This window comes from Macrobrachium nipponense, chromosome 1, assembly GCF_015104395.2.
Source record: "Macrobrachium nipponense isolate FS-2020 chromosome 1, ASM1510439v2, whole genome shotgun sequence".
Lineage (NCBI taxonomy): Eukaryota > Metazoa > Arthropoda > Malacostraca > Decapoda > Palaemonidae > Macrobrachium > Macrobrachium nipponense.
Window position 1 is genome coordinate 112,779,223 of NC_087200.1, and position 15,000 is coordinate 112,794,222.

General features: G+C 33.9%; 1 protein-coding gene across 1 annotated transcript in view; it reads right to left on the reverse strand.

Annotated features, from left to right (window-relative positions):
* The window catches only part of LOC135219568 (potassium channel subfamily K member 18-like), a 614,734-nt gene that overhangs the window by 171 nt on the left and 599,563 nt on the right, over positions 1-15,000 (reverse strand). The window contains exons 13-15 of the mRNA XM_064256437.1: positions 13,663-13,750; positions 7,356-7,436; positions 1-2,787 (exon numbers count right to left, since the gene is read on the reverse strand). The exon at positions 1-2,787 is cut by the window's left edge and continues 171 nt beyond it. Coding sequence (XP_064112507.1) covers positions 2,596-2,787; positions 7,356-7,436; positions 13,663-13,750 — 361 coding nt within the window. The 3' untranslated portion in view covers positions 1-2,595. The remainder of the gene's footprint in view (positions 2,788-7,355; positions 7,437-13,662; positions 13,751-15,000) is intronic.

A 15,000-nucleotide genomic window follows, 5' to 3' on the forward strand; every position in this document is an offset into this window, starting at 1 on the left:
TAGTGTTCGTTCATTAAAATGGCTCAATTACACTCTTTTCTACTGAAGGAGGGCAAATTTCATTACATCGAGACACGTCTAATTGATAATTCCAACAAATAAGCGAATAGTTTAACCCATAACAGATACCTGTATGCATTTCTAGCCAATTGCTTATCTGATATCTAAAGAAACTGCTGACAGGTCAGTATAACTAACAATCTTACAATTTAATGGAAGATACTCATGTTTGCGCGGTGCAAAAACAATGATTTGAAAAGTAACGTTATAACAATGAGAAGTTCAATACTTTCCTTTCGTTTTTCTTTTTTGGTTGTTTTGTGTTTTCATGTTCAGTTATTACTATATATGGAATTTCCATGTTCTTAAATTTTGGGCGTGCTAATATTAAGTGTCGCCTTTTTCTAACATTATCGTTATACACAATTGATCACTGATTTATTGCCGTCTTTTATTCTGTCTCTTTACGGAATTATAGTTTCGGTCCAAGAAAGAATTTTTGGGCTTTATTTGGAAAACTTCCAACCCATCTTTTTCGGAGTGTAATCAGTGAAGCCTTTATGCACCTTTTTCGTAGCGCTTCTTGAATATTTCTTAATAGAATTCTTCCATACTGTAGTAGCAGCTTTCACTAAGGCACTACTCTTTTCCAAACACTGATTTCTCTCTCATAATTCTACCTCTAAGATTAATTCGTTTTTGGATCACTAACCACCAAGAAGGGTTTTTCATCTTAAGTTCATAGTGCTATTGTGCTCTAAAATAATGTAATCAAGTTCCCTGAAGCTCCTTTCCTTTAACTAGCTCCTTTTATACTTAGTTCCTAAGGTATAGGAAAAAAAGGCATCATCTCTATATGACTAGAAAGTACTACCTCGTGTAAATTTGAAAACTGTCAATGGCTCAGTTTTAAGTTCCCGTGGATGAATACATAACAAGTCATTCTAGGGCCTCGTTCCTTATTTTAACCTTATATAATTCATTAATAGCTTTCACCCTTTATTTAGGGCATATATGCCGGTCTTGATGGCCAGAAAAAAACATCACCGGGAGAGGCCTTCGATATTGTTCTCAGCAAAATTCTCGAGGTCAACGTCGTAATAAAATTTGTAACTCTCATAGTTATAAAATGACAACCATTTCGTCACTAACGAAGCCATAGGGCACCAAATGATTGCTTCTAAACACTGGCCGGCAGATTGGGATATGTTTTAAGATATTTTTCAAAGGAAAAACTCAATCCTATTTGCAAAAAAAAAAAAAAAAAAAAAAAAAAAAAAAAAAAAAAAAAAAACAACAACATAAAAATTATAAAGAGAACGCAAAAAAGAATGATGTGGTATCAATAGACACACAAGTAATGACTTTTTCCTGTGAACGGGAGGACGAGCCAGAATGGTCCAGAAGTACCCTACTTATCAAATCACTTTGTCACGTACTTGCAACACATCAGAGAAAACATGTCTTCAAAAAACACTGTAGATTATTACCTATGAGTTTATTTCAGGAAGAGAATAATTTTTCAGCCTTCCTAGGGTTCAAAAAGCTTTTCAGTGAAGACCACTCTGTCTATCTGCCTGTTAACCGTCCTCTGTATCCACAAAGTTTCGAGAGTTCCAAGATCTTTGTCAGTTTAAAAGGTGGATTACAATCATTACTGGTAACACCTCAATTGCTGGAAATATCAGGTTGATCTTGTACCCTCCAAGTTGTTGAAAAAGACTGGCATTTAATTGCTTCTTATCTCACCTTCTGAAAATATGAATTTTATTTAGTAATGATATCAGAATATTCGATATATTGGTAGATATTATTTCCATTTTCTGGATCAATACATATAAATACTGTTCAATGTCGGCATTTCTGTGTCATTTGCCGTTGATATTTTCAAGGCATAATGATTCTAAATTGATTACGACTGTTTCGTAATGCAATATCTTTTCAATACGCCCTCGGTAATGATGTTCAGTCACCTTAATCGCTTATTCACCTAAATTTATGGTTTCGGTGAATTTTCATATTTTGTTACTTGGAGGATCGACCTGTTTCGTATAAGCAGCAATGTTGTTTACAAAGGAAAATTCGCTAACTATGTGTGATTATGTTTCCACGTGTATGTGTGAGAACGTTTCTAGTTTACAAACATTAATTAGAGTAAAAATTACCGGTAGCAGTGTATTCTGTAGCTACTGTGCATCTAATAATAGTTCTATCTGAATAACTTGGTGATTCTGAGTATGAGTATTTGAGCGCTCAATAATATTTATAGCTTAACAATTTATCTATCAAACATTATACAAAAGCTAAAGTCTTTTCTTCCCACACGGATGAGATTTGATATTAAATCTAATAATATAAACAAAATGTACCATAACAATGACATTCCATTCTGCAACAATCAGTCCGGATTAAAGTCATTTCTTCCAAAGCTATTTCCCTTTTAAATAATTTACTGAGACCGTATCTCAGACATTCATTACATGTTTACCTACAACCTATTTTTACAGATGGTAACACCGCTTGAGTACAATAAATAAAAACAAATAAAAGTTAAAATATTCTTGTAATACTCCTCTAATGATCCACAACAGCTTGCTAAGTCTCCTTCTTCATAGTGAGAGTCTCCGTGGATGCAGGATCCGCAGGTTTTTTTGTTCCATGGACCTCGGCAACTTCCACCTCCTTGCCTTCTTGTCCCTCCTCTCCTTGCATGGCAGCCGCCATGATGGATCCTAGTGATTCCTTCAGTTTCTCACTAGCTTTTCGGAAAGTATCCGTCAGTTTTTCCTGTGGAAAAAAATATGTTTTACTGTCATGCTCATGTGACTTTGTGTTTATTTCTGGTCGTATAACAAAAACATTCCTTCATTGCAGTCATTGTTGCCGCTTTTGCTTTCCTTCAACTGCTAGTCCCCTTCTCAATCTCTATTTGTACAATGCTGTTACTTGTATAAATAAAGATGTATGAAAATGCATGTATTTCAATCATAATTGTACATCACACTTACAGCCACAACCAAGCATGTATGTCCATTTATCTGAGAGACAATCATCTTGTTGCATTTTGATTATGTCCAATCTGAAACATAAGTTGCATAAAACGGTTGTTGCATATAATACAGACAACAGAAGTCAGGGTGCATTCCGAATCGTTGCTTCAGAGCCTTGAAGTCTGCAACCCCAAGTAAGCTGAGATAGTTCCCACAAAATTTCAGGAAGACTGATAATATCAAATCTTTCAAGAAAAAGGAAAGGTTCTAAATTCTGAGCGTTACAATACTGTGGCGATTATGATTTGGCAATTAAAATGGAGTGTACCATGTTTCATGAGGCAAAGATGCTGTACTTTCAGGGTCTTTAAGTTTTTTTCATCCTGCTTGGTCCTTCTATGCCCTAGGGAGATCCCTTCTGATTACAGCAATAGCATGTTGCCAAGAATGTTTCAGCAGGTAATACATACGGTTGGAGTTAAAAGCAAATAACTTTGAGTGTCTATCATCCTGAGAGTTAAGGTGACATGGGTAGGTTTCACCATACCCTGAAGACCGTGACCATGATTATAGACACTTTCCTATGACTTGGGGACTGGGATGTTCATTTGTTGTTGTTCGTTGATTGAATAAGAGTTCAAGAATCAATTACATTCAATTCCCTGAGAATTAATTGTGGACCATAGCTGAGAAGTCCTTTGTCTATGTTCAGCGAACTTATTGGGCTCGCGTTGAAATTCAAATATAGACTTCATGGGGCATATACTTTCGCAAAATAAAAGCTTAAATCCATTAAAAGAGAAAAATGACAACTTAGTGTGATCAGAAAGGCAGTCTTGGCCATTTAGGTCAGAAAAAAGTACTAGTGTTGTTTCCACTGGATCCTAGGTGTCACGATCTTTAGAATTAAGATTTACTCTAAGGTTAATGACTTTAATAATTTTTTGAAAACTCCAGATACAAAAACAGTCCAGGAAGATGTACCGCATTAACAAAGGTGAAACATTATGATGACAGATGGGTGTCTGTTCCAGTAGTAGTTGATGGTCATTCTGTTGACAATGGTTTTCAGGATAAAGATGAGTTTCAGGATGGTGAAGCCACTATTAAATTTGAAAGCATTCCTTACTATTATCAACCTCTATGATTTCTGCAGAATATTGGTTCATTGCGTCTCATTTAAAAATTTGGCTGCAAATAAAGCACTAATATTCCAGTGCACATCATTTACGTACTATGTGAAATTGCTTTTGTGTTCGTGTAAAAAATGTTATTTAGAAAAGATATGTATGTTGCGCAAGACTACACTGGGTTGCACATCAGTAACTTACTTTGTAAATGCTATCGTGCTTCTGTTGAAATTGATGTAGAAAATACAAGTAAGATGTGTTATCAACACTGACATTGTGGGATCTATTTACTTTGTAAATTGCTGTCGTGCTTCAAATAAAAATTCTCTTTGAGAATATATGTTAGGTACGTTATGCAACATTAACATTACAGTGCACACTTGCTTAAAAAATTGCTATTGTGATTCTGCTGAATATGACCTTTATAATAAACGAGTAATGCATGTTATGCAAGATGTGTTGTGGTGGACGTCGTTTACTTACTTTGAAAATTCCTGCCAACAGAAATGGAAATGATATTTACTAGCAGTTCGAGTTTTTAAAAAACTTAATTCGAGTTTTTAAAAACTATTTGAACTATTTATTGAATTGAAAATAAGTAATATATTCAGAATGGAAAATGTTTAGCAATACATTCAGGATATCTTTATTTCATTACAGGATCAGTTCAAAATCATTACTTCTTGTTAGGCCAGACAGCATATTTATTCATACTCCGATGGTCTAGATACTAAAGGACGTGGCAATTATATGCTCTAACTCGTAATTCAAGTCTCAAGTGCAGAAAATTATGAATGTTTTGTTTCCGTGATATCATTTCTTATTATGTGGGCTTTTGTTTTTACAAAAAGGTTTTTGCTGTTATACAGAATTTTTGTCTTGAATTTGGAGGGCCGACTGACAGGTGCTAGCTACTGTTTAACTATTTCGGCGCAAAAAAGACTTTGGAGGAAGGAACTTATTATCTCTGCTAATAAACAAACCATTATAATTGCTGATGCGCAATTACGGGTAACATTATTGTTGCTATTCTAGAGATCCTAGGACTGGCTGTGAATCGATAGTAGAATCCGAAATTGTCTATTATGTATTCGTAGCCGGTCCTATACGAAAGCATCTTGGTCCCCGTTATTGTGTCTCAGTTTTTGTTTGATACAAATATGGACTGTTCACGAGAATGGTCAGGGAAAGATGGACTGAAAAGAACCTAAAAGATAAAAATTTGCTATGTTCAAGGCTATCACATCAAGGAAGGCTGACAACAATAAGGAAGGATATGATACAGTGAAGCTCTCCCTTGAGTCAGCATTGGTCTTACCTACTGTATCATAGATAAGAGAAGCCCATTAAGTGTGAATTTTGGAGAAATGTAAAGACATCTTGAAACTTTCATTGGTCAAGTGTAGCAAGATTAAACACGGGATGTGCTACGTTAGATCTGAGATACTAAAATAAGGAAAATTTATTAAATGTATATGGTTTTTTGTGCCAAATGCAATGACTGACAAATTTAGTTTTCTAACAGAAAAAAAGACGGAGAAGAAAATTATACTCTCTCAGAATACTCAGCTTTCAAGGTCTACTGTTAATGTAGACCAAAATGTTTGTGTGATCTTAGTACAAGGTGGTAATTCTGACAATTCAGTTTGAATTATTAGTAGCATATCTAATAATAATTTGAGGTTCCAAGCTTGTAACATTTAATGGAGCTACAATACTTTTCCGTACTTGCCTAGTAGGTTCTACATAGGATGTTGAAAATTAAAAATAAATGTGTTCAATAAAACCTGTTTCATATTTAGATTTGGCGAAGTAATCACCCAATAAAAATTCCTTCAACTTTAACATTACTATTCTGTCCTTAAGAATCTTGCTTTTCAATATTCCTTTTTATCCTTACAGGTAGCTGTATCTTATTTCAACAGATGATGATTCTTGTTAGAGAATTATGGTTTTAAATAAAATTATTCAAATTAACAATTTAGTTATTGATGAGTGTCTATTTCGTCGTATGTTTTTGGGTTTATGGGCAGTTCCCTCCAATATTGAAAATGTTATTACATGCTCATGAACTGTTGCGTGTAACGTGTAAGGTAGGTTTGAATTTGCTTAAGAGAGTATTGGTGCAAATGAATCTGCTACAAATTTTTTTAAAGGTTGATAATAAATTGCCATCGAGACCATAGGAAACTAAAAATGAAACAATGAAAAAAGTTCTAGAAAATAACTGGAACATCTAAAAACTAAATATGGATCTGTTTGAATGGAAGAAACAATGCTATTTGTAAAAGTTCTAAGCATGAGAGTATTAATTAGATCCTATCCTAAAGGTTGGTCAATCCTTCCCCTATTTTTATATATTTCACTGTCCTGTTGTTTTTAATGTATGACTTTCACTAAGAAAGGGGCTATTTTTTTATTATTATTATTTGGCTTTAGAGAAGAGTAAACTGGCAATTGGATGTTCTTAAGCTGCCTTGAATTCTCTGTGTTGTAACCGATGTTCTCCTACCAAACAATGGGATCATACGAGGAGGTGAAATTTGTCAAACTGATGGCGACGATGAAAATTCAAAATTCTAAATTTTCGTAATGTTTCTGATTTGTCCAGTGGTTCTAACGCTATTGGTGAAAACAGAGTACCGTAGGGGCTGAATTTGAAGCCCTTGTCAAGCTTGGTAGTGAACTCTTATTCTTTTCTAATAAAAGGTCCCAGTGTTTTTTTTATTATGGTTCCTATAATGCACAGGACTTGTATTTACAATGTATTCTCAAGGAAATAGAGGTGTGTATTTATCCCTTTTATCATTACATTTTTTCTACGTCGACTCATTCATTTCCGATGTTTTTAATTGCATGTTTACCTTAGCATTGCGTGCAATTATATTAATCTGAATTACTCTTTAGTATTTCAATATATGTAAACTTTATTTTAATCAGTATTTCACCATCAGTTAGGCTGAGTGACTTACTTTTCAAAATCTGTTGCAGCATAGAATTTTTTTCTATATGAACATTTTCTTAACTTGTGATTCACTTAATCAAGACCTCTTAGCTTTCTATATTATCTAATTAGTTTTGCCGTTCTTGCAGGCCTCCTTTGTGATACATTTTTTGTGGTTCTGCAGCTAAACTCTTGTCCATCTACCTTTATAATGACTGTTACCCATACTTACCGTTAATTATTTTCGTAATGAGTATATCCTACAAGACACCGAACTGTTCCCATACTAACCTGAATGATGTTGATGCACATAGCAGTCAAAGCCAAGCCAAAGACGAGGTAGAGGGTTGTTATCATCATGTAGGCCGGATGCTGAAAATAGGAATGCATTCAAAACTTATCTCACATGGAATATAAGTAGATATTTGTATGGTTTTCAACCAGGTGTGCATTACGAAAACTAAGTAGTATTCTCTCTAAAGAAGCTGTGTTAGTTATGTCATTTATACTTCATACCTGCTAACGAACAAACGCTCTCGCCACTTCGACAATCTAGTATTCGGTATTTAACTGGATCATTTTATATTCCGTTTAAAATGACAGAGAACGCATATTTAAGAATCAGACTACCGTACAGAAGAAAGAGATAGGAGCACGGTAACATAATGTAGTTTACCACAAAAATTAGTTTTCTTTAATATTATGATAGCCATTTTCTATGAAATCATGTTGCCCATGGAGGACTAAAGGATATATATAATATATATATAATATAATATATAATATAAGATCTATATATATATATATATATTAATATATAGATATAATATATATATATAATATAATAAATATTATAATAAATAACTATATATATATATATTATATAATATATTCCTATATATAATATATAATATATTATATATATAATATATATATAATAAGAATATATATATATATATATATATATATAATTATATATATCAGCTTCTCATTCGCGTTAAAATACAAAAGAAAATTGTGAATATATTGAATAAAACTTTTACATGGCTTTCGGTTATTGAAGCTAAACATAAAAATAAGTATGAATATGATTCATTAGCTAATTGACTTATTTATACACAATTTTTAACCATTTAAGTTGAATAACTTAACCGAATCGCAAATATCGGTATACTAGATAGCGTTCTAGAAGAATATGATTACGAGCACTACCTAATTTGATATTAACAGTTTTAAGAAATATGAAAAATATAATCATACTTTGCATGAAATAATGAAATATTTGCAAATCCTCATACTTGTAATTTTAGCTCTAATACCATAAGGATGAGAAGAAACTTGCCTAATTTTTTCAACTTCTCTTTAAAGTTGATTAAGACATCCTAAACAATCCCAATAAATTCGTACGAAAAATTTGACCAAATACCACCAGCATCAGCAACTGTAATCATAGTCCACTCACATACAGAGGGGGTTGGGGTGGGGGGGTGGGGTGGTGGTGGTGTGGGGGCTGTGGTTGAGAGCGAGGAGAAGGGCAATCATAGAAAACAGAATTTTTTTTATTAACGTTTTATTAACGAAGAGTTATTGATCACCTCCGGAAGGATTTTACTTACAAACAGGGCTAACTATTACGTAATAGGTCTTAATGCCTTAATTAATTTTCATTCTTAACGATATTTTCTAAAATCGTTACGGGTGTCTTGGTAAAGCACAAATAAGAATTTATGTACCAGTAACAAATGAAAATTGATCTTAAATAAGTTAAAAGTGTTCTCATGAATAATGTTTTGAATTTATGGTAAAAACGTGATGTGACCCTACAGCTAGAGTACAAAAGTCATTCCAAAACAGATCATCTGTTAAATGTGACCAAAAACAGTCGCAGAGTTTAACTGTAAGCTATCTGCTTACAAATGACTGCACTGGATGGCATGTCTACTCTCTCTCTCTCTCTCTCTCTCTCTCTCTCTCTCTCTCTCTCGGCGAGTTTAACTGTAAGCTATCTGCTTACAAATGCTGACCCAGGATGGCATAATCTGCTCTCTCTCTCTCTCTCTCTCTCTCTCTCTCTATCTCTCTTCTCTCTCTCTCTCTCTCGCTCTACGGCGAGTTTAACTGAAGCTATCTGCGCTCTCTCTCTCCGCCCTCTCCGGCGAGTTTAACTGTAAGCTATCTGCTTACAAATGCTGACCCAGGATGGCATAATCTGCTCTCTCTCCCTCTCTCTCTCTCTTCGACGACGACGATGGCTATCTATATATATGAAATTAATAAAATTGTTGTGGCTGCCAGAGTGTTGATGTCCTTGATACTATAACCAAAGCTAGCCTTAGCGGAAGTGCCTGAAACAGCTGAAGCTCTATTTAATTTTTCTATTACGTGCTTAATGGTGAAATCTAGGAGTTGTGATAGCAAAGAAAATGTGCTGAAAAAAGATGGAAACTCATCAAGTAAAACAAATATAGATCTAATAATGTTAGGACGTAGGCCTCTTAGTCATAACTCCACTACCTCGTTTATTATACAGCAAATTCCTTTATTTAAAAAAAAAAAAAAAAAAAACTCACATTTCCCAACTCTTTGCATCTCTTCCTATTTTCTGAATCATTTAAGTTTTTCGTTTCTCTAGCTAAAGGAACTCCAGTGACATGTATTTTGTACTAAACGTTCTTGATTTGGTTAGCTAAGTCCGACTGTTTCATCACCGCAAGAAAAAAAATCTTTCAATAGACAAATTTTGTTTTTTCCTCTAATTCCAACAGGCTTTATTCTTACTCAGACTTCAGTCTGGAGAAGGTATTACAGAGAACCTACAGAAATATGGGCATAATTTGTTTAATATTTAATCCATATTTATGTTGCCTTTAACCACATACTACAAATGATTGCCGAGGAATCATCAGAAGTCAGTATCTGAGAGATGTCATAATTATAGGTTGTCAATATTTTTCAAGGGCATAGTTAAATATTAAACAAACATAAAACATATACGGATAATCAATAATACTCTAAACATTAAGTAAATAACTAGAGGGTATTCAAAATAACTAGGTTAAACTGTAGAACTTTTGGAAAATTTAAAACATTTACACATCTAAAAACGAAAGCCACGAACAACGTTGAGAATAAAAAAGAACCAACACCATTAGAATGAGCGAACAATAAATGGCCATTTCTAATGGCTTGGACTGTCCGGAGTTGGTGTTAGCCATGGATTTCAATAATCCTCTCCAGCTGAGAGGACAGCCATAGAGTATGTTGAAAATGCAACGAACCGATCTAGAAATGGTGCAATTTTTAATATGGGTGTGTTTAAACACTTTTGGCAGATAATTTTTGGCAAAAATAAACAAGGGTAAAAGCAGAAATGCAAACAAAGAAAACTTCTAATGAGAGAGAGAGAGAGAGAGAGAGAGAGAGAGAGAGAGAGAGAGAGAGAGAGAGAATAGATACATGACGGAGAATAGATGGCGAGAGATTTGGAAAATTGCCATGATTGTGTAAGGCAGGAAACCAAATGGCCGTCAGATAAAGAGATTGGACATATAAAAGTAAAGGAAAAGAGAGAAGATGACATTGCATCATGATTAAACAAGAGAGAGAGAGAGAGAGAGAGAGAGAGAGAGAGAGAGAGAGAGAAGAAGGCAGAATGACGAAAAATTTTCTATATATCGAGTTTCATTTCTCAAAGTAACAGCAAATGGTACAAAATTAACACAGCCCACACTATTGTCTTCTGGCCTACCTTCGAGTCCGATGTCTTAAAAATGAAAGAAAAGAAAAGAAGCACAAATGCATAAATAAAGCAAACTGCAACATCTAAAATCATGTTTATGATGAGGTAAATACAAGATGGCCTGAAAAGGAATAGGCGTTCATTACAGCATTTAAAGCTATATGAGGCTGATACTTTGGAGGCCTTAGGTGTAATGAACAGGAAAATACTGTTTGCTTAAGATGATAAATCGATTAACTTAGTTTAAGTGTCAAATGCAACAACAGATCATGTCTAAAGGAATTTTAAATCAGTTTCGTATATCAATATTGTGCCAAGCAAACAGGATTTTAGCAAATTAAAGACAATTAAGATTCGGGTCTACAATTACACCTAAAGTCTTTTGCAACCGTATAAATCTGATCCATAACAAAATCGAACATATTTCAATATATTATCAGTATAATATTAATAATTATGCTTACTAGCATTTCTAAATTAAGAAAGGTAAAATTCACAGAATTCTGAGCCTTATTTCCACTGGAAAGAATGCCCATCAGTAAAACAAAAGCAAATACAGCCTTCAGAGTGAAAATACACTGTTAAAGTATAATGAAAATAAGAAACATAACTACATAATTTAAAGAGCAGCAATTTAAAAATGTTAGCAAAATAAGGATGACTGGGCATGGGTATTTAACTAACTATCAGAGCCATCTCTTGAAGTCACAAGCATAATTATCCACATTTATATGACAACTGTTTCCCCGGTGTGACAGAAAGGATACCGAAAGCTCTATGATATGAGAGAATAAAATCGTGACATCTCAAAAGCCTCTGTGCAGGCGCTCTGCAAGTCTAGCAGACCTCAGTCACTGTGTGGCAGTATATGCACAGGCCCTAGATACGATAGCAAAGTTCCCTGCTTAAATAATAGAAGGGAAGATGACCGAAGCAAGATATCTTTCAATGATGGCATAAAGCATAATATCATAAGATTGTGAAAAAGGGACTGTCCTTTTCGAGCAATTTTACTTGGATCATAATGATCAAGGGATGCAGAAAGAGAACCAGTATTCCAACAGAGGCAGAGCGAAAGGCATAAATGCCACCATCTCTGTAGCTACTGGAAGCTTTCAGAACAATACCTACCTTTGTTGTAGCATTGGATTATACCATTTCTAATGCTATAAAAAGTAACCTTGAAGTTGACTGCAACACCAAGCACTGCAAACTATTCATTGATCGGGAGCACAGTTCGAGACTGGCTAATCAATAGGCTCGGATTTGTTAGAGTTTAACCTTTCTTTCCTTAAGTAGGAAATATATGCTCACTACATTGGAGAGACAATTCTTCTCGTGTCGTAGGTACATTATGAATAAAGGATAAAGACTCAAAGACTGGAAAAAATACACTGCAATCAGTAAAAAATATATCAGAAACAAAATAACAGAAATGTTGATCACAAACTTGTCCAAACAAAGCAACTGATCATCAGGACAAAATCCCTTTTGATCACGTAAAAATTACATTCAGAATAAGATACATTTCAATGATAGATGGACAGAATCTATAAGTTATAAGTTTTTTTTTTGTTTTTTTTTTACAAATCAATTCGCTAGATAAAATATTAAGAATTTTCCTTTATATCGCATAAAGATATATTTCAAACAAAACCAGTAAAGTGAGTGATAGAAACTACTATTCTGTTATACAAGGAATACAATCCGGCGGGTAACTCGTACGTGAGACAGTTTTATATTGCTATCACAGCAGAAATAAATTGCAAATGAAATAAATGAAATAAAGAAAGGAGATTAATGTCCCATAACGAAAATAAGATATTTTTAAGACATTTCAGTGAAAGGAGAGGTTCTATATCTCAGGATATCAGTGAAAAGACTGAATAAAGAAATACAATCTGCAAACAAGTGTCTTGGAAATGAGAGACAAAGAGGTCTACTTCTATGGATAGAGGACGATATTCATTTCCAGTCATTTCAAGGAGATGCAGAAATTCTTTCTTCACAGGGTAAGAAGCCTAATCCGAAGCAAATGAAATCAGATAAATTCTTTTCCATCGTTTAGGAAAACTACTAAATAAAGCTACCGAAAAGAGAGGAAGAGATTCTCTTTTGCACAGAGGGACCTTGTAGTTCAAAATCTCTCCAAGTCATGCAAAAAAATCACTCATCATTATCACTCAAACGAGAGCTAAGGGATAACTTCCCATTCTGGAAGAAATGCATTCAACGTGAAGTATCGAAAAAAAAATGACATTGGCTCCTTACCACATTTTAAAAACTAAATCCCAAAGGGAACAACTCAAATGGAGACGAGAAGTTCCTTCTACACTTTATATGTTAAGCTTAAACCGACGCAAAACTGCCATGAATACATTAGGGTTAGAAAAGAGAGGATTAAAGGTTCACGTGGGCTTTTGAAAGATTGCATCTAAGGTTTAAGCCTTACTGCTCTATCCCTACTGTCATTTCTTTCTGTTTCCCGTTTTTTATCTTTCACCCTTAATGGAGGTTTTATCCTCTACAATGTATTATTCTTCAGTCCTTACTCATCTAATTTAGAACCTAATTATGTGCTTGATTGAGGGCTGCTCAGGTGATATTGCAAAAAACATTTGTGTAGTAAATTCTCAAATAGCATTCGATAATGATCAATGGAACTGGTAAATTTTGTAACAATTGATAAGCGAATTCCATTAACATTCAGTAGCTTTACTGAGCAAAGCTTTCACATTTTGTAGCCCAAAAAGATAGAACAGGCAAATTACGTATCAGGGATAACAATTGCTGGAGTATGCTAATGCTCAAATCCATATACATCATATATTGGAAAATCGACCTTCTCTCACTATTTACCTTTGGGACGAGATCACCGAAACCGATTGTCGTCATGGAAATGAAGATGAAGTAGAAAGCAGTGAAGTAAGTCCAGTCTTCTTCCCATCTGTAAACATAAGGACAGAGTTACGGAATAATTACTTCTGTAACGTAAAATTAAACAATTACATAAGTAGTAACTTGTTATTAACAGTATTAATGTACCAAGAACATAATAAAAAAATCGAATATAATTTACATCATAAACATATTGAAATTTATGAAAAAAAGATACGAAAATGCACACACACTCAAGCCCTCTCTCTCTCTCTCTCTCTCTCTCTCTCTCTCTCTCTCTCTCTCTCTCGATGTATAAATATATATATATATATATATATATATATATATATATATATATATATATATTATATATTCGAAATTATGGCATTGTCCTATAAGGAAGTGGTTACTGAGAAAAGCAACGCAATGTTCACCGCCTCATTCACACTTTAGCTTAAGAATCGTTGGTGACCACCTTAGTAGGAAACTTACACAGTGTTAGTTGCTTCACACACCTACAAATATGGTTCACCAATAGTCAAAATCCCTACACACACACACACACACACACACTTACACACACATATATATATATATATATATATATATATATATATATATATATATATATATATATATATAGTGTTCACTAATACGAATCACAGATATCTAATATCAAATTCATTATACCTTGGTTATGATATACACACAAAGTGAGCTATGATGGATTCGAATCTGAGCCTTTGGTTCAGACACAGTGATAAACAGCAGATTTTGACCATTCTGCCATCCAAAGTTAATAACGACTCTGCTGTAGATATTCTTGTCGAATTCAGGTTCTATGATTAGGATCGAAATCAACCACTCTCCACTAAGATGGCAGGTTTGTGATTATGAAGTTTCATTACTTACACACAAGTGACACTTTTTTTTATTAATCAACATTTTGTCATAAACGCCATTTAATATCAATTCATAAAATTTCGAAATGTCTTGTACCTAAGGATATTGCAATTGAAAATACACATCTGCCCTGACCATGATTCGATATCAAATGATAATTGTAGCTTATCATTGATCAACATGCAATGATCAGGCGTGTATAAGTGATTATTTCCAAGGTATAGTGATTCCAATTATAAAGATATTTGTGGCTTAATGATCCTTATTCTAAAAAAAGTCACGTGTGCATTAATAACGAAAATTCATATCATAACACTAGGGTCAACTTGAGCAGTCTGGCATGTGAACACACTTTAGATTTTAAAAGTATCCTTCATCTTCACTTTTCTTGATCAGAAATGTTAGGCGTTGTAA